This window comes from Serinus canaria, chromosome 10, assembly GCF_022539315.1.
Source record: "Serinus canaria isolate serCan28SL12 chromosome 10, serCan2020, whole genome shotgun sequence".
Lineage (NCBI taxonomy): Eukaryota > Metazoa > Chordata > Aves > Passeriformes > Fringillidae > Serinus > Serinus canaria.
Genome location: NC_066324.1, coordinates 504,889 through 529,690, shown reverse-complemented (window position 1 = coordinate 529,690; position 24,802 = coordinate 504,889). Strand labels below are relative to the sequence as shown.

At 47.0% G+C, this 24,802-nt stretch overlaps 1 protein-coding gene across 1 annotated transcript in view; it reads right to left on the bottom strand.

Annotated features, from left to right (window-relative positions):
• Positions 1-67: 67 nt before the first annotated feature.
• The window catches only part of MAP1A (microtubule associated protein 1A), a 32,806-nt gene continuing 8,071 nt past the window's right edge, over positions 68-24,802 (bottom strand). The window contains exons 2-6 of the mRNA XM_018914042.3: positions 16,453-16,535; positions 15,919-16,059; positions 6,633-15,390; positions 5,745-5,977; positions 68-4,825 (exon numbers count right to left, since the gene is read on the bottom strand). Of these exons, the coding sequence (XP_018769587.3) occupies positions 4,670-4,825; positions 5,745-5,977; positions 6,633-15,240 (8,997 nt within the window). The 5' untranslated portion in view covers positions 15,241-15,390; positions 15,919-16,059; positions 16,453-16,535 and the 3' untranslated portion in view covers positions 68-4,669. The remainder of the gene's footprint in view (positions 4,826-5,744; positions 5,978-6,632; positions 15,391-15,918; positions 16,060-16,452; positions 16,536-24,802) is intronic.

Genomic DNA, 24,802 nt, shown 5'->3' with positions numbered 1-24,802 from the left:
CAGCAAGCCCTGCTCATGCTCTGTTGTCCTGGAAGAGCAGCTGTGGCTGGAGTCAGACCTGTACTAAAAGCACAGGCTCCAGGCCAGGAAAAAAAAATCTCCTTTTTCCTACATGGGAGAGCTGGTCATACTGGGGAAGAGCTCCTGGCTTCCCAGGTCTCAGCGGCGTTTGTGGTAGAATGAAGACGCTGGAATGGTGTGTCCAGCACTGCTCTGGCAGCCACGTCCCTGCTGAGCACCAGCCACATCTCCTGCCAGGACCTGTGTGCTTCTGTCTGGGGTCAGTGCCAGGGCAGGGTGGTTGCCACGATGGACCCAACAGCACCTGCTGCAGGGGGTCATTGCTGAGAGGGGCATGGAGCAGGGTCCTCTGGGGTGGGCGTGTGGCTCCCAGGCGCTGACCCCTGCAGAGCCTGATGCTTGTCACTGCACACCTTTGGGAAATGCACTGCAGTCACAGGACCTTGGTTAGCTGGAGTGTGACCAGAGACAGTGCTCATTTACCTGAAAAGTAGCTGTGTGTGGAAATAGTTCCTGATTTTTGGTAACAGTTCATGGTTCCTCCCATCAGCACCAGGTTTGGCAGCTGCCCTGAGGTATCAACCAGGGCCTGCACAAGCTGTGGTGTGGTCTGGGGCAATGATGGCTTCTCTCCTGAGGACTGTAGCACAGAACCTGCTTTCATTTTTCTTGGCATCCACCTGTGCCATTGTTTCCTTCTGAGGACAGGCAGGCAGGAACAGAACTAATTGGGCATCAGCCTCTCCTGACTGTGTTCCTGCACAGGCAGAGCAGCAGCTGCCCCAGTTTTCTGGTGAGGAGCTGAAAGAGTGTTCCCTTGTTGGAGGTCAGGTTGAAGTTCTGCAGAGGTGCAAAAGCCCAACTGCCGCAGTGGGTCAGGCAAGGAATCCCTGGCATGCCTGTGCCCAGGTCCCATGCCAGCAGGTGTGCTGCCTGCCACAGGGCCAGAGACCCTTGCAGCTCAAAGAGTGCCAGCTGTGCTGGGCAGAGTTGCCATTCCCAAGAAGTGCAGGGACAGGCAGAGGGCTGCAGTGATTCTGGAACTGTGACGAGTGATGGTGTTGCGTGGCAGACAGGCCATGCCAGGCTCCTCACTGGATTATCAGGAGCTGCTTCCCCCCTACAGCCCTTAGCCAGCTGTCCCAGATGTTCCGCAGGAGGGACCCACAGTTACCCTGCTAAGGCCGGGGGGGCTGTCCCAGGCAGGCTCTGTGCCCTATGTGCATGTCGCTGCCTGAGTCACAGGAAAGTTTAGCAGCTTCTGGTGAAGGTGAGGTGTTGGTGAAAAAGCTGGGGCTCGCCTAAGCTGGGAGGGTGGCACAGCAGCCATGTCTGTGTGCTCCTGCCTGCAAGCATGGGCTCACTGAAAGAAACGGTGGAAACCACTGGAGAAGTTCTTGTTCGCAATTAATGTGGCTTTATTTGTAATGTGTTGGGCTCCTCTCTTGACAGCAGTTAGTTACAGTGTTTCACATGGAAATGGGCAGAAGGACAGAACTCAAGGAACTAAATTCGAATAGAAATGTGATGCTGAAGAAAAGAATCAGGGCTCTCTTCTTAAAACATTTAGCATAGAAGAAGCTAGGAGCACAAGATGCCATTTCAATACAATTAAGACGTTCACTTCTTTAATTATAGGTTTAAAATAGTATTTTTTACCTATTACATACAGGAAGATTACGCGTTGTTGCCCACATGCAGAAACAAGCAAAAGCAGAGTTTAACTGTTTCCCTCTATAGTGTTGTATTACCTCTGGCTCCAGGTGGCTCCTGCTGGCTCCTGTGGCCTGAGCAGGGCCAGACTCTATGAATCAGCATTTTCCTAAGTCTTTTTTCCCATTGTTTTTTTAAGATGGAAAGGGGTGGAGGAGAGAGGGAGATAGGGAGTGAGAGAAGCTCAAGGCAGAACAGACTGCGACAAAAACTGAAAAAAAAATGTGGAGCCTTGAGGACAGGGAAGCAAATTGGTGTAGGATAAAGGTAGCCAAGCAGCAGAGCTGCAAGAGAGCAGGAGCAGAGCATGGAGGGCAGCCTTCCTCCTGGAATCCACCAGTGGCCACACTCCTGCCTGGAAGATGCAGGTACCTCAAAAAGCCTCACTATTACTGCTGCTTAGTCAGAATTGCTTCAAGTTTAAAACTGAGAAAACATTCATGTGTGGGTCTATCTAAAGTTAGTGCATTAGCTTTTACATCTAGCTACACAGAGGGATCCCAGGAGCCAGTGAGGGCCATGCTTGTGCCTCTGGTGTCTGGCATCCTGCAGCTGCCACCGTGGCGAGTGGGCCAGGGTCTCCCCAAAGCAGAGTAGGCAAAGCCCCCCAGCATTCTGGGGAGGGGTGGGGCCAGGTGTTTTAGTGCCTGCAATTGCCAGAACCAGCATTCATTAATGCTGACCCCATCGGGGTACAGAGAATGACATTTACTATGCTGGCAGACACGGTGTGATTCCATGGTTAAAATGAACACGGCACAGGGCAGGAATTTGCTAAAGCCCTGAGTAAGCTCACATGCTCCTAACAAGGGCCATAGCCAAAGAGCTGGCTGTGCCTTGGGGAGGCTGCTGGCCTCAGGCCTTGTCCTACAGCTGCTGGGTTTTAGATACAGCCTTGCAGAGACATTTTTGCTGCCAACAAGTTCTCTATGGTCTTTTAATTTTGTTTAAATTGCAGCATGTTAGTATTTGTACTGAGAAAACCTCTGAACTGACACTAAAAGCACATGGTATCATGTTAACATGTATAAATTATTAAATCAACACAAAATGCAGCTTAACGTTAAAAAAATAAATATATAAATTAAAATGCAAAATAGACCATTTCCCTAGAAACTCCATTTTAGTGCTAGGAGCAGGTTTCTAAGCAGCATTTTCTTCATGTCACCTGCCAGAAAACTAGCACTGTGACTGAAGTGTCCCAGGCTAGTGCAGCACAGGGTCCGAGGATGCTCATGGTGGAGTCAGCCCTCTGCTCAGGGCCAAGCACAGTGGGTGTCACGTCACAGAAGATGGAAATACTTTGTGCTGACTGACAACCATTGCAGCACAGCTTTCCATTTCATTCCTTCTTTCCCGGAGCATAGCCTGCTGCCACTCTCCTTGTCTAACAGAAAAGCTGTCTTTGTGGTAAGATCCTCTGTCAATTCTCTTGGACGTGGCAAAGACTTATGGATGCTGCAGGCTCAGTGCACCTGAACACCCCGCTCCCTGCTGGGAGAACGTGTCTCCCACGCTGAAACAGGTCTGTGTGCCAAGCAGGTTCCGGGTGGCTGTTCAGTAGCCACAATGCACTCACTGCACACATTCCTGTTTCTGCCAGGGTGGCCAGAGAGCAAGGACAGATGCCCACAGTGACTCACAGGCCAAGGAACAAGCTGCAAGGTGGCGCCACGTGGATGAGCAGCAACTCACCTGCGCTGTCAACACATCCCTGCCACAGTGTGAGAATGACTACACTGGCTAAACTACTTTTTCCCGAGTCTTTGGGGAAGGGCCTTCTCTTCCCTCACACCACAGTTGTATTCCCCACATCCTGGATACTTGTGGGGACAACAAAAAGCTTGAACACAACTATAAGGCTTGGAGCCTGGCACACAGGCAGCGAGGAGATGGCTGCTGCATGCAGGCTGGCACACGGCTGGGCAGGGGCTGGGCACCAGCCTCCCCCAGCATGGCCTGCGTGCCCTCAGCTGCTCACCACCGTCCTCCAGGGCCTTTGGTTTAGGGAGAGGGAGGTTTCTTGTACATCCTGGGCCAAGCATGGCCAAGGTTTTTCAGCCCTTCTGCTGTTGAGGGGGCTGTAGTTGTGCGTTTGGATGCTTTGTGTGTAACTGTTCGGCCACAGCCTCTCTGTGCCTCCTCCTGCCACACACAGCTGGTGTGCAGGAGTCTGCTGACTGCTGTGTGTGCAAAGCTCAAGTTAGCAGGTTAGGAATGTGCTGAAGCCTCCCCTCCCACTGCCACGATCCTTCATCCCAGCTCCCTGAGCACAGCAAACAGGTGCTGCAGGATGCCACAGGTGAGTACTTGGGACAGAAATTTGCCAAGCTGGCATATGGTGGTCGTGCCTAGTTGGAGCATAGGTCCCCTTGCTCAGAACACCTCCTGTATGCTCAGGAGGGGAGATGGAAGAATGACCTTCACTGTCACATTACAGTTCAGAGGGTTTTATCTTCCCTCATCTCCCTGGTGCAATTCCTTTGCAAGTTAGATTTTGCCTCTGCCCCCTGCCTCCCATGCACTCTGCATGCAGCAGCAACACTTCAGCCCTCACCAGAAAGGTAAGGTTCATGGTGCTACAGGTTAAATGGCAAGGCAGCCAGGAAGAGAGTAGAACAAGCTCTCACAGCAGCAAGGCAGCCAAGATAGTCTACAGAAACTGTACAGGCAGCAGAATAAAGCAGGGAAGGTAAAAGTGCCCCTGGGCTGCAACTGCTCTTGCACAAACTCTTAGCTCAGTCCAGAAAATTACAGAGCCCTGCACTTCTTCCTCACGGCATCCAGTGCTGAGCAAGATGGATACCCGATTGCCTGACAAATGGGAACCATGTAGAGGACTAAACCAGAGAAGAACTGGACTGTGATTAGATGGTGTCTCTCATGTTGCATCGGTGACTGAAGAATCAATGGATGAACACAAAATGTGGGAGATCTAGAATTCAATCTTACAGGCTGGAAAAGATTCGTCCTGCATCACAACAGTGCTGCTGCTTGCCAGTACCATGATGTTTAGCTCCTGCTGTTTCTCATGGGTCTGTTGATACCATTCTCGTGTTACCTCAGTATCGTGTGTTGGGATCAATGTCACCTGGGAAAAGAAAGCAGCAGGGATGATTGAGAACAACTGCAGTGAAAAAGAATGCCCGTAGGAGCTGAGGCTAAAATTTCTTGTTAATTTTGGAACACTGCACCCTTGGTACTGCTTGTTCTATTTAGTGTCTTTCAGATGTCGGGTGTGAGGCAGAGCTTTATTTTATACAGTACCAGCACAATGGGGCTCTGAACTGGCTGCAAACTGGCAGCACTGACACCATAATGATGAGAATGGCTGCAGTGCAGGGGAGAGCATCGTGCTCTGGAGCTCCAGAAACAGCCTCAGAAAGATCCTTCAGTGTGAAAAGGAACAATACTGGCAGTGTCACTCTTAATGGACACTATGTGCCCACTCACCCAGTGTGCAACTCAGGGACCTTGAAATATCAGGCTGCTTCATCTGGAAGAGCATTTATACCTTTCTGCACATGTCTTCAGGAGTGCCCACCTGGGGCGTCCTGCAAGCCTGCCTAAACAAGAACTGTGTTACAGAGCATTCTTGTTTAAATGCTCTATTAGTAAGCTGATGTCAGAAAAATCTTCAGCAAGCCAGGCTAGGAAGAGATGGCACTGGGTGTGGGACACTGATGAAAATTTAGTTTGTGTTGGTGTTTGATTTTGCTTGAGGATAGGCTCATCCTGCAGTAGCTAAGGATGAGTGTATGATCTGTCAATGCCTCCTCCCCTCAGGAGGATGTGGAAAAGAGGACATATCTGCTTCCATTTGTACCATTTTGCAGGTGTCCTCCTCCTCATCAGTACAAGCAATTACTCTGCTGAGACTGCAAAATAGGATGTGCCCAGTACCATTTGGTTCCTCTCAGTGTACTCCCTTGGGTATGTGATACCCATCTTCTTCTGAGCACTTGTGACATCAAAAGCATGACACAGCACTTTGCATTTCCATGACCTACCTGCAGGTTCTCTCCCCACTGAGCCTTCCCTTCCAGAAGCGCATCCAGCACCGCGCGGCTCGGCTCTCCGTTGGCTGCATCGTTCCCACTCACAACATAATAAGATGCTCGAACCCGCTTGAAGAACTCTGGATCTGTGTTCTTCCCACTGCAGTGGTTGGGGATGTAGGCCAAGTCCACGTAGACAGGTGGACCCATAGGCACCGACAAACTGCTCTTAGGACTATTGGAAGCTTTGGAAAAGGGGAAACAAGAGGCTATCAAAACCCTTCTGCAAGGGACAAACACTCAGATAAACACAGAAGGACTTGGATTCCAGAAAGACTTTTCCATTGCAGCAGTGAAGTTGAGACTTATCCATGCTCTGCTGCTCAGAGGTGACCTGGGTGCATTTCTGGGCCAGTGCTGTCACAGGTCTTGGGTGGGAAAGGAAGGTCTGCTATTTTTTTGGGGGAAGGACTGGAAATCTTTAGGACAAGAAGCTTTTTTCTGGGGAAGGGAACAAAAAAAATCTCCATTATTAACTTTTGCAGAGTTGTCATCCCAATTAATATTTAGTCTTAATTTTTGTCAATAGCCTACATTTGCTTAAACACACAGACACACCCCCTCCCCCATTCTGATGTCCTATGTATGCTATCCTAGGGTATTACAGTACTCTTTCTGGAAGGTCCATCCTGGCTTCCTGCTGTCCCTGTGAATCGCTGCTGCTCCTAGGACTCTATTGCACTTTCATATCAACCTTTTGTACATCTCAACCTTATCACTGCTTATAACTCTTTATGCCTGACTGGGAAGATCTGTTCTCTGTTCTGCTGTGTTTAACCTAGTGCTTTTCTCTGTGTTGGACCTATAGAGATAATGCATTTTTCAGGAAGGATTTCTTACCGGGATTTGTTTTGATGCCATTAACAAGGCTCTTGCCAGGGTTGCTGTGACTACTCCGGGATAACTCATCGTCTGGCATCAGCACACTACGTGGTTTGGGCTTTTCTCCTCCATCTCTTTCTTTTTTGGCAGTGACAGATTTTGGAGATTTGTCCGACGACTGTTTCACAGGAGTGGGTGATCGTTTCCCTTTCACATCTAATTTCCGGGCAGGTGAGGAAGATTTGGGTTTGCTCAAAGGCTTCCTCACACCTTTGTTCTTTTCTTTTATGTCTTTCTTGGAAATTTTATCAGTTCTGCTCATGCTTTGCTCATTTAACATCATATCAGGATCTACCATGCAGACATCAGGGTGAGGAGGGTGGGGATGGGGATCTACCATTGGAACAGGCTGAGGATCATGGCTGGACCTAGAACTGGCATGATGAGCATTCCCCACAGCTTTGTCCACTGGGAGGAAATCAGCATCTTCATCTGAGTCCATGTTGGCATCTGCTGTGATGGATGGACATTCTTCAGTCTCAGGAGGAACATCGGAGTCTGACTGGGAGGTTCCAGAATCACTCACTGATGTTGGAGGGGTTTCCTCCACTGTGGCACTTTGCATGGGACTGCTGCCAGTGTGGGGTGGTCTCCCCTGCACTGAAGGGTGACCCTCCTCCTCTGAGAGGTCACTGTCTTCAGAGAGCTCATGGGGGCTTGGGTTGATGAATGAGGGAGAGAGCTCTCCCTTTCTCTGCTTGTATTCACATGAGGAAAATTTCTGCCCACAATCAGAACTGCCTCCTAAATGGGTCTCCGTGTCATGGGAAGCATCTCCACAGTCTTCTGCTTTTTCACCCCTATGCACATCTGGGAAAAATGGCTGGAAACTGCTTTCAGGGGACATCAGAGAGGAAGGACGGCTTTGCCTCTCTGATTCCTCTTTGCCTGCGCATGGAGAAAGACTGCTGTCAGAATCGGGACATGTTTTTTCATCTTTTGCCTCTGCAGCATGGTGTGTGCTTTGGAAAGCTGGCAGACTGGTGCTAACCTCTGTTGGACCATTAGCTGTGGTTTCATCTTTGTATTGATGATGAGAAAATGATGTCAACACATCAGGGAGAGATGTCAGCAGCAGTGGCTGCTCTGCAAATGGTGCCTTCTGCTCTGGGCTGCTACCACGGGGCTGCTGCTCTTGTTCTGCAGAGAATGGTGTGGGCTTTGAGCTCTGGCACTCTTTTCTGCCTGGCAAGGTGTGGTCACCCATGCCACAGAGAAATGGAGACCCATGTTCTTCAGCAAAGACAAAGTCTTTGGTTTCAGCTGTATGTATTTTCACAGCACTATCTGGAACCAGTGGAGACACATCCCAAGCACTCCTGGTACCTGATTCCACTCCTGCACCTGTGGATGTGGAAAGCATTTGGGAATAGAAACTTTCTGCTGTAGTCAGTATCACAGGAGTGGTGGCCTCAGATGAAGGTTCCTCTGACAGGCTGGAAGAGTCATCTTTCAGCTGCTGCTGGGTCACAGACTCTTTCTCCACACCTTTGGAGAATACCTTGTCTTCTTCATATGGACTCAGCGGTGAGAATTTAGGAAAAGATGAGTCAAGGCTGCTGATTTTCTCAGAAACCTCCAAGTACTCATCTTTGTTTCCCTGGGCTGACAGCAAAGCACAAGGAGACTCTAAAGAAAGAGAAATATCCCCTAAATGGCTTGCTGAGGTTTGCTTATGTCTGAATGTGCTGGCTGTTTCAAATCCAGTAGAGCTATCCATCCCTCTGCTCCCTACCCCTGGGCCCTGTTCATATACTTCTGTTTGTTTGCTGGAAACAGATTTCAGGTATATAGCTTGCTCTTGGCACTCGGAGGACACTGCTGCACTTGGATAATCTGCTATCCAGAAATGGGATTCCTTTGTGGATTTTTCAGCAACCTCTATCTTTTGTGAAGAATCATGGCACGTTTCTGAAGTTTGCTCATCTCTGTCCATGTCTGGCACGTCACTGTAACCAGCAACATATTTCTCCACAACAGCAGCTGATGCAGTCATCCTACTTTCATATTTCTCTTGCCAGCCTGGACCAGAGGGAGAAGAGGCAGCGGAGCTGGGTGAAAGGGGCTCCTGACATTTGCTCTGCAGGAAGGGGTCTGAGACAGGGAACTTGCTGATGCCTGAGGTGCGTGTATAGACGGTGCCTGCAGCTTCAGCAGGGCTGTGCAGTTTAGATTCCTTTTCAGACTTCTCCTTAGCACCTTTTTCTAGCTCTGAGTCACTTGCACTTTCTTCCCCTCGACCTGCTTTCTCATAGTATGTATCTTTGGGATTTGGGATTTCAGATTTCAGGGACAAAGATGCCTGCTCCTGGCTAGACAAAATTATATTATCATCTGGACAACCAGCATCAATATAGGTGGATGATTTTCCTTGATAAAAGGTGTCAGCTGTGACGGTGGGAGAAGCAAATGCTGCGCTCGCAGATGGTGGATGCAGTGCAGAGTCCAGTTCTCCTGATAAAGCAGAAGACACATTCAGTTTTTCCTGTCCTTCTGATGTCCTAGGCTTCCCTGTTTCAGACAAGGGAAAATATCTTTCATGGATGTCTCTATAGTCAAAGACTGAATCTGCTTTATCCTTAGGGGATGCTGGAGATGACAGTTCCTTCTCAGTAGAGGTATAGAGGCAGGACTCTTCTTCCTTTGCAGACACATGAAAATTTTGACCTTTTTGAGAGTTCAGTGCTGTCACTGGCACCTTGTCGGTGTGACCTGGGCTGTGTGCACCCATGGCTGTGAAGGGGGAGGGTCCCACTCCAGACACAATTATCTTCTCATAGATGTCAGCATACTTGAAACTTCTTTCATCAGGATAGGGAGTTGGTTCCCTTTCTTCTGGCTCTTGTCTTGTGGAAGGGTCATCATCTTTCTGTGTGCAGACCCCTTCCTCATAGGAATAAGGCTCAGGGGAACTCCTGGAATAGGTCTCTGGAGGATACACCTCTCGGATGGTGGCACCCACAGCCCCAGCACAGCCGACAGCATCACTACTTTTCTGACCTGGGCCTTGTGCTGGAGGGGAGTGTGCATACTGCCCTGACAGCTCAGCACTCCCTTTTGTGGACTCTGCAATACATTCTGCTGCTCTTGTAGATTGCAACAGAGTAGATGCTGCTGCTGTCTGCTCTTTTCTTCCTGTAGAGTCATGCAGACCTTCAGTGGATTTGCAGTCATCCTCTCGCCTGCTATCTGACTTGTATTTGGAATCTATTTCCTGATACAAATCACTCATGTCTAATTTCTTTTCGGACGTCTTCGATGGGAAATCCTCCCATAAAGGTGGCTTGCACTGATCTAACTTGCAGGGCCTCTCTGCTCCTAGAGGTGCCTCTATCTCCTTTCTCACTGCAGACAGGGGAGATGTCAGAACTTGGTCTAGTGACTTTGCATAGGTATCTAGGACAGCTTTCTCCTCATTGTCTAAGCAGGAGCAATCTTGTTTAGAGGTCAACAATGATTCTTGACTTTCTTTGATTCCAGTTAAAGCTTTGGCCTGATTTTCCTCACCAGGAATATACTGAGGAGACAGAGGAGAACCTTCCCTTTGTGTTCTTTCTGGGACAGTGATGTCAGCAGGAATCACATCCACTTTCTTTGTTTCTGACACACGTTGGGCACCCTTCTGTGTGTCTTTGTGATCAAATGACTCCATCTTTAAACATTTAGTTTCTGCTTGCAGTAGCATGGGTGTGCCTTCAGCATGGTGAAGCTCCTCATCCTCCTCACTGGGTAATTGCTCTCCTCTCCCACTGTCTCTCCCTTCCTCAGGATACCCAAAGGCAGAACCCCATGCTTCTCTTTCTGCCTCTCTCCAGGTATGGCTGCCAGGCAAGGCAGGAGACAGGTTCTCCTCCTTTCCCAGTTTAGGAAGGGATTTTGTTTCAAATTCTGGTACCTCATCCAAGAATGTACACTCCCTCTCTTTGTCATATCTCTGCCGCCTTCCCTGAACAGGGGCCTCTTCTACCTCTTCTGGAAACCACACTTTCTTCTCATAACTTAAATCTTTCATGCAAAACTTTTCCATTTCTGGAGACCTTTTTTCTTGAGGTTCCTTGAACCTGCAAGATTTTACGCCTTCAGCAGAAACGTGTGAACACGTTTTATCTTCACTTGGGCTAGATTCTGTAAAATGTAAGCTCTTTGCATCTGGAGATACTTCCTGAGAGTCCAAGCCTGCATTTCTTTCCCTCAACAGGCTCTTTTCTGATGCAGAAAATAAACTGCTGTCATCTGGAGACATTTCTTCAGTTGGAGAATCTATGGGTGATGTGCCTTTAACTGAGCTACTTTCTGGGCAAGGTGAAGATTTTGATGCCTCTTTCAGTTCTTTGGCAGAAATTTCCAGTGATTTTTCATATGTAGCTGGGCTCTGGTCTGTGAAACACGTGGATTTCACAGCTTCTGAAGAGAATTTGTCAGTGCGGTTGGACACAGTTTTTTCTTTTGCAGATACCTCTTCTGTACTAAGAGCTTTGATATCTTCTGGAGAAATTCCTTTAATAAAAAGATCTGAAGAGATTTTCCTGCTGGAACTCTCAGTGAGAGAAATGGATTTCGTCTCTTCTGGGGAAATATCTTCAACGGAAGCATGAGAAGATTTCTCTTCTTCTGAGGTGTCTCCTGTTAAATACAGCAGTTTTCCTTCTTCAGTAGTAACTCTTTTAGAAATATCTGAGGATTTTTCTTTACCAATCCATTCTTCTGTAAAAGAAGGTGATTTGATGCCATCTGGTGAAAATTGCAAAGATTTGTCATTTTTAGATTTGCTTTGGCTTGTGAACTGTGAAAGATCCACACTTCCTAGAGAGGTTCCTGTGGTTGCAAATGGCTCAAAGGACAAGTGTTTTGGAAATCCCATTAAACCTTCTGTCATGGTTTTAGTTTCTTGCTCTTTTTCTGGTTTTGTGCTGGGACGCTGCTCGTCCTCCCCGATCACCACCGTGTCCTGCTTGTGGTAAGAAAGCCAGGGCAGCTCCTCCTTCCTCACTGGCTCTTCCTGCAAGTCCTCCTCAGGAGACACTGGAACATCACTGCTCAAAGCCAGTTCATGTTGCACTGGTCCAGGCACTTCTCTTTCATGTCTGGATTTAGCCACAGATGCCTCGACTTCTCTGAGAGGTTCACCCTTGGCTCCCTTCACCACAACAGAACTTTGGCCTTCCAGTTTCTTGGCAGCAGCATCCGTTTGTTTGTCAAATAGATCTGAATCTACTGTTTCCAGCTTTTCCTCCACTGGAGACTGGTGGAAGGGTGTGTGCCCTGCACTGGTGGGGCCAGAGGGAGTGGGAGAGGCCATTTTGACTGTGCTGTCATCGGGACTTGTGCATCGTTCCTCAGCCTCGGCAGAGTCAGCCTGGGAATATGGTGCTTCCTCAGTGGATAAAGGCATCCCCTGTGTGGGAACACTGATTATCACATTGTCAGAACATCCCTGAGGAACAAACACAGAGGCATTGTAATGCCCTCTGAGTTTCTCAGGCATCTCAATATTTGGAGTCCCATCTTCTTCATCTTCTTCATCTTCTGCTTCCTCATGAAGGTCCTTTTTTTGAGTTTCCACTTTCCTCTCTACTTCTGCCAATGCATGGAAATCTTCAGGGGGTGGAGATTTAAAGCATTTGTCTTCCTCCAAGGATGATGTGGGAGAAATTGTGCCAGCAGAGGGAACGTAGTCAAGACCCTGGGTTGCTTCAGTCCGAGAGGAGGGCATACTGTTTCCTGTGTCCAGAAGTAAAGAGCTTTTCCCAGTCTCTTCTGTTTGTGGTGCTGTTATGGATGCAACAGATTGATCCTCTGCTACTGATGTTGCAAAAGATGAAAGCTTGTCACATTCAGTAATGGAGGTAGCGGAAGATATGTGTTCCTCCTCAGCTAGAGGTGCTGCCACAATGTTTGTAGGATATGCCAGGATTTCAGACTCCTGCCCAGCATAGCCCTTGGCTGAAAGGTCAGCAGGAGGCATGGCCTGTATTCCATGTACTGCTTCAAAAGAGCCTGGATGGTCAGGAACAGAAATGTTATAGGCATTGACATCATACTTCAAGTGTGGGATCCTCTCTTCCTGTTCATCATGTATTTCTTCATCAGAAATGGTCTGCTCTGTTTCTGAGTAGCCAGGGATAGTTTCATCTTGGATATAAGAAACATGTTCTGCTGTTGCTCCTGCTGGGACTGGCAGGCTGCTCAGGTATGACTCTTCCTTTGTTATGTCCTTTTCAAGTAACTTGGTTTTCTCATCCATGAAACTAAATTCTCTTTCCTTCTCTGTAATAGTAAACAGTTTGTCATCCTTATCATCCTGATTCAGCCTACAGAATTCTCTACCCTTCTCCACTTTGTCCTCTGCTTTCATGTGCTGTTCTTCCTTTTCTTCCAGTTCTGCCTTTTCTATCACATCTTCTCTCTTTTCCTTCTCATCTTCTTCCTGTACCTCTGTCCCCTCAATATACTTTTCACAACTTTCTGCTTCCCTCTGTTTTCTGTCCAAAGAGATTTTCTCCTCTTCCTCCCTTTGTTCCTCTCTGAACACTGGTGGCTGAGCACCCTTTGCCAAGAGGTCTGTATGTGATGGCAGGTGTTCTTTGTCAGGAAACACCTGAATGTCCTTGCCCTGCTCAGCTTTTCCCCCCCAGTATCTTATGTCATGGTTTTCATCTACTGTTTTTCTTTCATCCTCTATTTTTCCAGCAGGACCTTCCCTCAGTTCCCACTGATGGACTGCCATTTCCTCTGCTGGTGATTCTTTTTCCATATCAGTAGTAGTTACTCCCTGGTCAGGGGTCTTTCTTTTTAAAATCAGATCCACTTCAAGGTTACTCTGACCAGTCATATCAACAGAGTCTTTTATCTCTGCTTCAGGTGCTCCCATAATCTCATCATTAATCTCCATATCAGACCGTTCTTGAGTCAACTGCAAGGCCCCCCTCTCCTCATGCTTCAGTTCCTCAAAGTCCTTTGTAAGGTCTTCTGGTGAAGACAGGACTAACCTCTGTTCTACTATGGATGTCTCTCCTGGATCCACTTGTACAGGTGCCTTCTCCATTGGGAATGTCTTAAGGTCAGCAGGTGCCTTTTCAGGTTCTTTTTCAGGTTTTACTTTGATCTTCTCAGTTTTGAGTCTGCCTGGAAGTTTTGCCTTGAATAATGTTTTTCTTACTTCTGGGGTAAATGGTTTCAAGTCTGGTTTAGGAATTTTTTTGAGCTCAGGTTTGTTTTCTTTCTTTTTATCATCTTTCTTTGAATCTTTTTTCTCGTCTTTCTTTCCATCATCTTTTTTTAAGTCCTTTTTCTCCTTCTTAATCTCTTTCTTTTCTTTGTCTTTCTTCTCCTCTAATTTGGATACTTTTTCTTTGAGATGCTTTTTTCCAACCTTGTCTTTTGCCAATTTTCTTTTCTCAGCTTTGAGAGCATCACTTGTTTCTGTCTTTATCTTTTCATGTTTAACAGGTTTCTCAGGAACTCTCTCTGTGTGTTCCTTAACCTTTTTTTCAATTTTAGCATCCTTTACAACTTCTGGTTTTACTTCCTTAATCCCCTCCTCAACTGCTTCTTCCTTCTTGACTTGCTTTGTCACAGTTGGCTTGGGAGAAGACTTAAGGCTCTCTTTACTGTCAGTTCTTTGTTTAATTTTGGTCTGCTTCAGCACAGGTGGAGGTATTCCAGAGGTGATATCTTTCTGAGTAGCCACCGGGTACCTCAGAAAATCTAGGTGCTTGAGTTTCTCAAGACCTTCCAATATCTTATTTTGAGGAGCATTTCCAGGAAACAAAACCCTTACAATTTTCTCAGTTGGGCTGGCTGGTAGCCATACCACTAGGGCTGTGATAGATGTGAGATAGGGAACAGAAATTTCACCTTCTTTTCCACTTGCAAGAATGATGCCAGTCTTTGCTTTACTATTGCCAGCCCATTTCTGCATTAGAAACTGCATTTCTTTACTGTCCTTGACAGGGTTCAGTATATACATGTCCAGCTTACCCACTCCCATTTTGTGGAAGAGCGTGATGGGCTCGATGGTGCTGCTCACCACCCTGTAGAGAGGCTCTGATTTAATGCCCAGTCTGTTGAGATACTGCAGTGTCATACATGCTTCTTCAATGCTCCTCTTTACTTTCATGGAGGCTTCAGGCATCTTCAGCTTTTCAGGAACATTAAAAAAAACCACCCCTAGCTCAGGAGAAATTAGGTTTTTCATCCAGTCACTGTAGTTGGTAGAGCCCTGGGATTGTTCCTCCTCTTGCTCAGCAACTTTCCTCTGTAGCAACCCGTTGATGCCAGGCAGGTTGTCTGCACCAATGTGGGTGAGCAGGATTGAGTCAATCCTATCCAGGTGTCTTACCAGCTTCCAGAAACATGATTTCCTCTCAGAGCCACCATCCACAAGGATGTTAAACCCATTGACAGCAAAGAGAGCAGAATCACCCCTTCCCCCAGGGAATATGTAGCAGCAGGGCTTAGAAAGCTTCAGAAAACCCCCTGAGGTGGGTGGCTCCAGGAGATCAAATGGAGATGGCACGTCAACTGTCTCAGAGACATATTCTGCAAATTCAGACACCCCATCCATTTCTGGCAGAACTGGATCAGGATTCAGTTTCAGATTAATAATGTCCTGAAATCGAGGATGCCCAATGTTGCTCCAGGCTCCTTCTCCCAGGCACGACACAGTAAGGGAGGCCTTGGTATCTGAATCAGAGTTGCTGAGAATCTGGGTGACCTAACGAGATTAACACAGACGAATAAAGGTCAAATAGAGCTTAGAGACCTATACAGCACTTAAAAAAACAAAAATGCAGAAATACTGAAGATACCATGAGCACTTTACCAATGGGAAACATTGGGCGTAGATGAAATAGTTTGAAAGCCCATGGAAAATCAATGCATAGAGCCACGCTCTCTTTTGATATTCTTAATGTTTTTGGAAGCTGCCCACAGTTATGTTAAGACCCGCTTTAAGAAATTTTGAGTGTTTGTCCCCTGCAGAGCCAGTCTGGAAGGTTATTTCAAGCCGAACACTTAAAGGAATCACCCATGCCTGCACCCTGAAAAACTTAAGACAGAGAGTTAAAGCAAGATTCCCAAAACAATAACATGAATTATTTATAGTGTGCAATTATTTGCTGGATTTCAAACCCATTTGTCTGCAAATCTGCCTGAAGATTACCCTGAAGGAGGGCACAGGCTGCATTATTCTACCGTGCACTCTGAACAGGAGGGGATGTGCTGGATTACGGCTCACACTCACCTCTGGATCTGAAAGTATCTCAGCAAACTTCTGGTAAGTGAAGGTCCCCGTCTGCAGGACCAAGTCTCCTTCCTGGTCTGAGCTCTGTCCACAGAGGATCAGTAGTTTGTGGGCTGATGAATCACACACAAGTGAGCGGACCTATTCAGACAGGAGATGAGACAGAGGGCTGCTGTTAGAGTTTACCTGTAGCGCACACCAGCACCCAGAATCCCAACGCCACGGACAGGCGATAACTCACGTTATTCACAAATAGCCAAACCCTACGTTTTCTACATATAAGGAAGTTGCTTCTTGAGGAGGGAAGACACTGCTGCTATCTGCCCAACACAGCTCCATTCACACCAGAGTTACTGTGTATATCCTGATTACTGGCAAGACCAGAACACCTGGCCTTCTCACCACACCTTGCAGCAGACTGGCAGCAGGTTCGCACTCTCCAGAAGGTGCAAAGTGTGATAATCATGACTTCCATGTCAAGCAAGGGCGGGAGAGCTGATGTGGAGAGAACGTGACGGCACATCTGGCCCTTACCTCGGACACGACGCTGTCCACATTAGGATTTACCAGGATCACCGTATCCAGGGTGTCACTCCGGTGATGGAGAGTTCTTTGGCCTGAGGAAAGAAAAAGGATTAAACAGAATGAGAGAAGCTGATGAGACAGCATCCAGCTACTGATAATTTAGCCTCAAAAATTTCACTTCAGCATGGGTTTGATTGCAAGGCTTCAGCTTGCATTCAAGACCCAGTTTGATACCCAAGTCTCATAAAACAGAACAAACTCTTTTCAACAAGGAAAGAAATCCTTCTTCTGGATCAGCACGCTCAGCTCCAACATATTCTGAAGTCCACAGAACCAGGCACATTGAGCTGCCTGCCTGTGCCAGATGGCTGTGTCTGTAAACACTGGTGCAGACAAATGATCCCCTTCCAGACAGAAGAGCCTCGCCTCATTGCAGCTGCCACAGAGGTGTCTCTACCAGTGTCCAAACCCTGGCCAGTACAGGGCTCTGTGAGCCAGTCAGTTGGTGCCAACTCAGCTCCCACTCGAGGGTGCAGCACTGGTAACGAGTCTCCACTCATTTGTAACAGTTTTTTTTCTTTAATGAAGCATTTTTCTTTAATCCAAATGTGTACTCCTAAACTGCTGCTATGGGAAGTACCTAGACAACAAGAATTTTTATTCTTCTGTCAGAGACACAAATTGAAAACAAGACAGGACTCTGCTCTCTCTATATATATTTAGAGAGAATGAAAGAGAAGCCAAAGATCAAACAGGATCCTGGGAGTGCAAAAAAGCAATTTGTGTGCTCACCTTGGCATGGGCATTGTACAGATATTTGGCAAAATTCTACCATAATTCCAGGGCCCTATTAAATTATTAGAGAGTAGGGTAATGAGTCTGCCACGCTGACAGCCAGGACCAAAGCCACTGATGTATGCCCACATCAGACAACTCTGGGATGCAGGACAGCATACAGCACCTTCCTGCAGCGCTTCCCTGGTAACTGCAGGCAGCACGGAACCTTTTTGATTACAGTCTTTGCTAATACCTGCCTCTGGACATTTCATCCACTCAAAAAGCCAGACACTTAGAACTTAACTGTTGGAATGTATAATTTATAGGATTTAAGACTTTCATAGGTTTTAATCCCTCATATAGACTGGAGGTCCATAGATCTTCACTGAAAATGAACAACTATTTTTATTTTGCATCTTTCAGACAATTGTTGCTTTCTGACAATGTTCTTTCCACCCTCCACAACCTCCCATTGCCTCTTTCTAGGCAGATCTCAGTTCTTCTAAAATAGCTCTGTCAGTCTGGTGGAAGGATGGAAAGGATGGAAAGGATTGGAAGGATGGAAGGTCAAAATTCAGCATAGCTTTAAATCAAACTCACTTTACTGGAATGTTTTACTAGCAATTAATCGACAGATAAGCCTAGAAGGTAGATTACAGCCCAAAGAGAGCTAAGCTCTCAGCAGAATTATTTGTACTCGGCCTCTCTAGCTGCTTTCTCAACTTGTCTTTCAGTTTGGCTAAAAATCACCCCTCCAGACTAAAACCAAACCATCACTGTGCAAAATGCATTGAGTTCAGTGGCATTTCTGCTACTTGATGTGGAATAAGGTATATGGCTGGAGACACTGGGCAGCAAGTTCCTGTGCCCAGAAGGGATATTGCAAGTGAGCCATGTGGAGCAGCATGGGAGGTGGGAGGAGGCACAGGTGAGGAGGGCCCAGGAAGTGGGGCCTGGGGCATTCTGTGCAGCCAGAAGAAACAAAACCCAGTCATCCCTGAGGCAGTGATAACTGTGAAGGCATTGCTGATGTCCCAGCAGAACTGACAAGGAGCACCCTAGATACTCATGGATCCATAGTGCAACATCCACACAGCTCCCCCACGCCAGGACCTCCAGTCCTGCTGCTTGGGCATCCAGAAGAGAAGTGATCTGCTCCCATTTGTCAACATTACTACTGGGACAAAGTGACACAGCCTCTGCCACCGTGGTGCCTGCACACCCCAGACATAATTTTAGCAGTGGTTACCCACATCACTTGGGGAACACTGTGTGGTGCACAGCACCAACACCAGCAGCCTCGTCCTTGTGCCACATGCCAGGGAGGGCTCTTGGGCACAGTGTGATCACCGTGGCTGCCTGTGGCAGGGGCAAGGCCAGCCTGTGGGTTACCAGCCGGGCAAGCAGCACTGCTGACAGTGCCAGCTGCAGAAGCAAGGGGCCCATCTGCAGCACTAACAGGCATGAAAACACTGCTTCTTAGTGCCATGCCATGGTACCAGTCCAGGCAGCTGAGCTGTCCCCACTGAGGCTGTGAACAAAGCCTGGCTGTTAGCATTCTGCTGGCAGGCCCCCAGCCCCGCAGGGAATGTCCCCTGCACGTGGGGAAGAAAGAGAAGGCTCAGGCTGCAGGGCCAGCACTTGCTGGCAGAGGGGGAAGGACTGAATCTTGTGAAGAGCTGTGAGGATGATTACGGGACTAAATTGTTTTCTTACAAGGTGAGGCTGAGTGTGTGTGGAGGGATGGCGGTGGGGGGGGCGATATTTTCCATATGGATAAATAAATACCTGACGGGAGGGAATGAAGAAGAGGAAGTCAGATAGGCACTCTCAGTAGTGCTCAGTGACAGGATGTGAGGCACAAATTAAGACACAGGCAATTTCATCTAAACACAAGAAAACACTGTTTTTACTATGAGTGTTCAAATACTGAAATAGGTTGTACAAAGAGGTTGTGGAACATCATCTCCAGTGATACTAAAAACACAACTGGATACAGGCCAGGGAAATCTGCTTTTGCTTACCCTTCTTGAACAAATGTGATTGGACTAGACAAACCCAAGAAGTCCCTTCCAGCCTACAGTTAACCAATTCTGTGACATCGTGAAGCACTGCAGCCCTTCATAACTTTGCTCCTGGCATGCTGCGGGGAAGATTCCCTCTTTTCAGTTGCAGCAGTTGATTCTCAGGAGGATACAGGAGCAGAGCTGTACAGACAGGCCATTTCCAGAAACATGGACTCCCTGCATACCAAGGGACCATGCACACCAGTACCCCAAACTCTTTTTTAACTAAATTCAGAGGCAAAGCAGAACAGCACATGAACTCCAGGCTGAACTGGAAACTGTGAGTAAGGCAGCAACACAGTGCCCTAAGGTGGCCCATGCCCCGGCCCCTGTTCACCCCAAGCTGGGGCAGTGACCTTCCCAGCCCAGGGCAGGAGCAGCCCATGCCCGGCTAAGGGTTCTGAGAATCCAAGCCCTTATCAGGCTGAGAAGCCTTTTGCTGGCCACTTTCTCTATACAGCCTGTGGTAGCAGCTGCACAGACAGAGGATTTAGACACACAGCCTAGCACATCATTCCTCTCACTAACAAAATCCATATGCACCAGGAGCGGGCAGCGGTAAGAGTGACATTGCAGACATGGTGGCTGGAAGCAGGCTCTTCGGGTCACTTCCTGGTATCTGTCTTTATTAGAGCTCTAGCACAGTGAGATGTGTGCATTGCAAATGAGAAAATCCCTCCATTCCACTGACCAGTACAAGAATATCCTTCTCAGGCTCCTGAAGACTGCTGTCTTCAATTTACCTGGAACAAATATCTGGACACAGCTCATCTCCAGGTGCATTCTGAACACAGATCCCTGACCCTGTGCAGCCCTCTCCAACTATACTCAGAAGCTGCTACATTAAATAAATATCCTCTCTTCAGTAGCATTGCATTTCACATTTTGTATGAACCCTCACTCTGTGTTCAGACACATTCTGATTTCTGCAATGATCCTTGTGCACATGCACTTCCAGGAAATATTCCCATCCATCATGCCCCCACCAAGGCAGAAAGCCTCTGGTCTTTACCACTTGATTCTTTGGAAGAGAGTTTCTTTAGTCCCTAGGAACTGCTGTCATCTATCCCTATGGCCACTAAGATGAGCAAGAACAGAAGTATGCAAGAAGGAGCACAGAAGATTCACAGAGTGTCATTACTGTATTTTCTGTGTTATTCCCCACCTATTTTTTAATGCATCACAATACAACCTAAGATTAGCTTTGCACCAAATAAAGATCTTCAGTTAGGGTACACACTGAAATCCAAATTTCACCCTGCCATGAAACTATTAAGGTCTTTTAGGGAGTCTAGAAGGTTTAATTTCTCTAGTGTGCTTGATTTTGCTTTTTTTTGACAATGAATTTAATGGACACCATGACTGTGCAATTTAATTGCTGAAGTTCCTCACAGACTTTTCCACATCTCAGTAACTGCACCATCAATAAATTTAGCCACCTCCATGTCTCTTCATCACTTCTGTACTGATCAACTTTGTATTTAGTAGTGGAAGTCATGAAGACTTGTACTTTACCTCTGAATGCTGCACAAAGATGACCATATATTTGTTTGCCAACTTGAAGTCTGTCTTTTAAGTAGTTTTGACTCGTGGCATTACTTACCTTTTACCCACACAAGGTGCTTGCTGCATAAGATATGGAAACATTAAAACATATGGAAAGATTTAATACACAAACGCACCTCATTCACAACCACAGTGAGGTTTCAGAAGAGAGACAGGGCATTTGCCTTCTCCACACAGATCACATTGCTTACCATTGTGCAGAAATGCAGCACCCTCACCCCAAAGGCCTGCAGAAGACACACACAGCTCCTTCCTGCAGGGCAGCCACCCGTGGGTGCCTCCTCTGGACCATGGAGGCTCTACACAAAACATCCCAGAGGTGGTGAACAGCAGCTAAGCTGGGCTAGAGGATGGATTTCCTTTACTAATGCTGAGAAGGGAAGAAAAGTCAGATTTATTTTTTTTAAGACTATGTATAGCTCACATACTAGAAGAGCTGAGGGTACCCTTGTTGCTGTTCACAGCATTCTCAAGAAGGGCAGCTGCCCTTCTTCATTCTCAAGAGGAGAAGCTGCTGATCTCCCTTCTCTGGTGACCAGCACTAATACATGAGGAAACAGAATGAAGCTGCATCAAGAGAGTTCAGAATGGACATTAGAAAATATTCTTCACCAAGAGGGTGGGCAGGTGTGGGAACAGGTTCCCTGGGGAATCGCCAACAGCACCAAGCCCATCAGAGTTCAAGGGATGTTGGAATGATGTTCTTAATCATATGGTTTAATTTTAGCTAGACCTGTGAGGAACAGGGAGTTGGACTTGGAGACCCCTATGGGTCCCTTCAAAATAACACATTCTGATTATATGGTCCCTTGAGTTTTGGTTATGGCAGAGGATAGCAAGTGAAGAGCAAAGCCACACTGACTCTGGAGTGGGTATGAACTAACCATTCAGGGCTGCACCTGCAAAGAGACAGAGGGAGAGAACAGAGGAGCAGATGCTGTGGGTTTAGTGCTCAGCAGTCAGGCAGAGAGGGCTCTTCTGTGGAGGTCAGGCTAGGCTGGAAGAAAGGACAGTGCACTGGGGTAACTGTGACACACAGGATGCTTGAGAGAGAGAGATGATCCTACAAACAGACAGATGGCTGTAGAGGCAGAAAAGGAGGTCATGCTGACAGCACAGATCCTTGTGTTCTGCTGCTTTAAATGGAAACACCTAAAGCCCCTGTAGCTGCAGAATAAATTCTGGGCTAGTCTGAAGAGCTGTCAAGGATAGCTAAGCAAGATGCTGCTTGTTATTTTCTTTAATCTTTCAGACCATCAAATCTCAGAGATCTTATTCTGTTAATCATGACTGGAAGAACCACACTTACAGCTCACCATGCTGAAATCAGAGATCAAGTGTCAGGGCAGCAGGACACAGTTTCTCACCTTTGTGAAATGATGCCTTAGGTGGGTCATCTTTCAGGTGACTGCACTGAAATCAGTCATGATGCTCTGACTGGTACAACAACTCAGAATGAACATAGGGGCCAAAAGATGATTTAAGGATTGGCACATCTTGATGAGAGGAGAAGTCAGGTGGGACTGTTTAGCCAATAAAAGAAAACGCAGGGCAGGGATGTCACTTACCAGTCTGTGCACCTGTCTGATAGCAGGTGCAAATCTGGGCTGCAGTGCTCCCACAACTTTGCCATCCAGAGGATGTAGACTGCTTGTCTGACCACATAGAAGTCAGCCCTTTCCCACCCAAGGTGCATTCTTTATTCCTCATTACCTCTCTTAGGCCTTCCCACACCCTTCCCCCCTTCTTTGTCCCTAAAATTATTTAGGTTTATCAGGCCAGGTTCTATCTGTAAAGTGAACACCAATAATGCATTGATAAAAAATACAGAAGTTTTAGAGTCTGAAAATGTTATCAAGGCTCACAAGCCACAGTGATTAAAAACCGACTCTACCTCACTTCCGGCTGTCTTAGCTGACATGAACATCCCTCTTCAAGGGGACACTGCTGAAAAGACGCTAACAAGAAGATCCTAGATATTGCTATGGCTCAGTACCTTTTTGCTACACTTCAGCAAAGAGCTAAGCCTGAGATCATGTTGTCTTCCTGATGTTTACTGAACAAAGTCCACCTCTGAAGACAGTCAAACCATGCGTAGGGTTCTTAGAGTGCACGTATTTGCGGAGCTAGTGCAAGCGGAAAGACTGCCATTTCCTTCACTCTGAAATTACATAATAACACTGAGATAGTAACAGTCTCTCTCATTCTGAGGCTGTGAAGTCTCCAACTGCAGTTTCTTCAGTGCCAATGGAAGAAAAAGGATCCAGCCCCAAATGGTGTCCATTCAGAGAATGAAACAACACAGTCATTCACCAGCACTCCAGGACCGTACCAAGTACTGCAAGCCACAGCTCCTTGGGAGGGAGGTTGTAAAGGCCAGAAGAAAAGCAGAAAAGGTGAACTCTGGGCAGGGTCCTGCCTCTCATTCTGTCTGTGCAGATATGCAGTCCTGTGTCCAGCCACACCATGGACCCAGTCCTCTGCCAGAGGAGGGCTGCCCCACGTTGTCCAGCAGTGAGGGAAAGGAGTGAATGTGCCCTTGCTGGAAGCAGTATCACACTCCCAGCACCTGAGGAGCACACAGCTCCTTCCTCCAGCAGTCAACCTAAACAGTGTAGAGCTGGCAGATGGGAACAGCCCTGGCTGACAGACACCTAGAAGCTCTGAGGCCAGCCAGTGAGGTATGCTCAGGAGTTAAAAAATAAACACAAAGTCTGCTTTGGCAGCCAGTACATAGCCAATAACTGTGGATTCACCATTCAGGTCCTCATGTGGTGGTTTCAGCTCAGGCAGTCAAACACAGCTCCTCTCACCCCAGGAATATACCTGGATGTGTTTATCACAATGACAGGACAAGGCCCCCTCTGTTCCTCCTTACTATTGAATGGCAGTGTTTTGCCAGATGAGAGAAGACTCTCAGGCAAGTTAAGGAGAGAGACACCAGGTGAGGAATACAGGTAGAACTTGGCAGAAACCCCCAGAAAAGCCTGAGAGGCATTCTGAATCCTAGGTGGGTGACTGCTGTGCACACTGTTGCCTGATCACTGCCTTCAGAGCCTGAGGCAATGCAGCGGTCCCAGAAATCCTGGGCACATCCAGCTTTTGTTGCTTTTCCAGAGATGAGCAGAGCAAAGGGCTTAGCCAGATCACTAGGGATCACAGCAAAAAGGCTGTCTCACTGCCTCCTTTCCTCCTGACACAACATGTGATTGCTGCAGTAGCTACTTATTTTCGTGAGATCATTGGGAAAGTGCTGTAGTTTTAGCTTGCTAGTGTGATTCAGCATCTGAGAATGATGAGAAACTGGCTTCAGACAGTGCTTTGTGGTCCAGCAGCAAGTGCTCTGCCTCTCATAGTCTGAAAAAAGTCTACTGCAAAGATTTATTTCATACACTTTCTATTTTTAGGTCTTCAAACACGCTGCAGAAATAGAGAAATATTTATTTGTCAATGGCTAAATCAAAAAATCTAACCCCTTAAAGAGGATCTTTAGTGATTTTCTCAGAGACACTCACTGTGTACCAGCAAAGGAAAACATATTTTTAACAGAAATATGAAAATCATCTGAAAATCATGAGGCAAGAAACTGCAGCAAAGTGATGACCCCTGTCAAGGAGGGCCAAGGCAGAGCCATGTGCTGTCTGTGGAGCAGCGGAAACCATCACCTAACAGATGCAACCAGGGCATAAAATGAGGGATTTTAAACTGTATCTAGAAAAGAAGGGGAAGTTAATGGTGTTTAAGCAGGAAGATATTATTATATGTATGAGTTTTTATTTTTTTATGAAAATTTCAAAATAGTGTTTGATGATTTTTCATAGTGAGATACCAAGTCACACAGTTAAAAACACAGCACTACTGAAATATTGAACTGTGGATTTGCAATAGGAGATGTGCCTTATCTGGAGGAATTGAATAAACAAAGCACAGGAGAGTACAAAGCTGTGCAG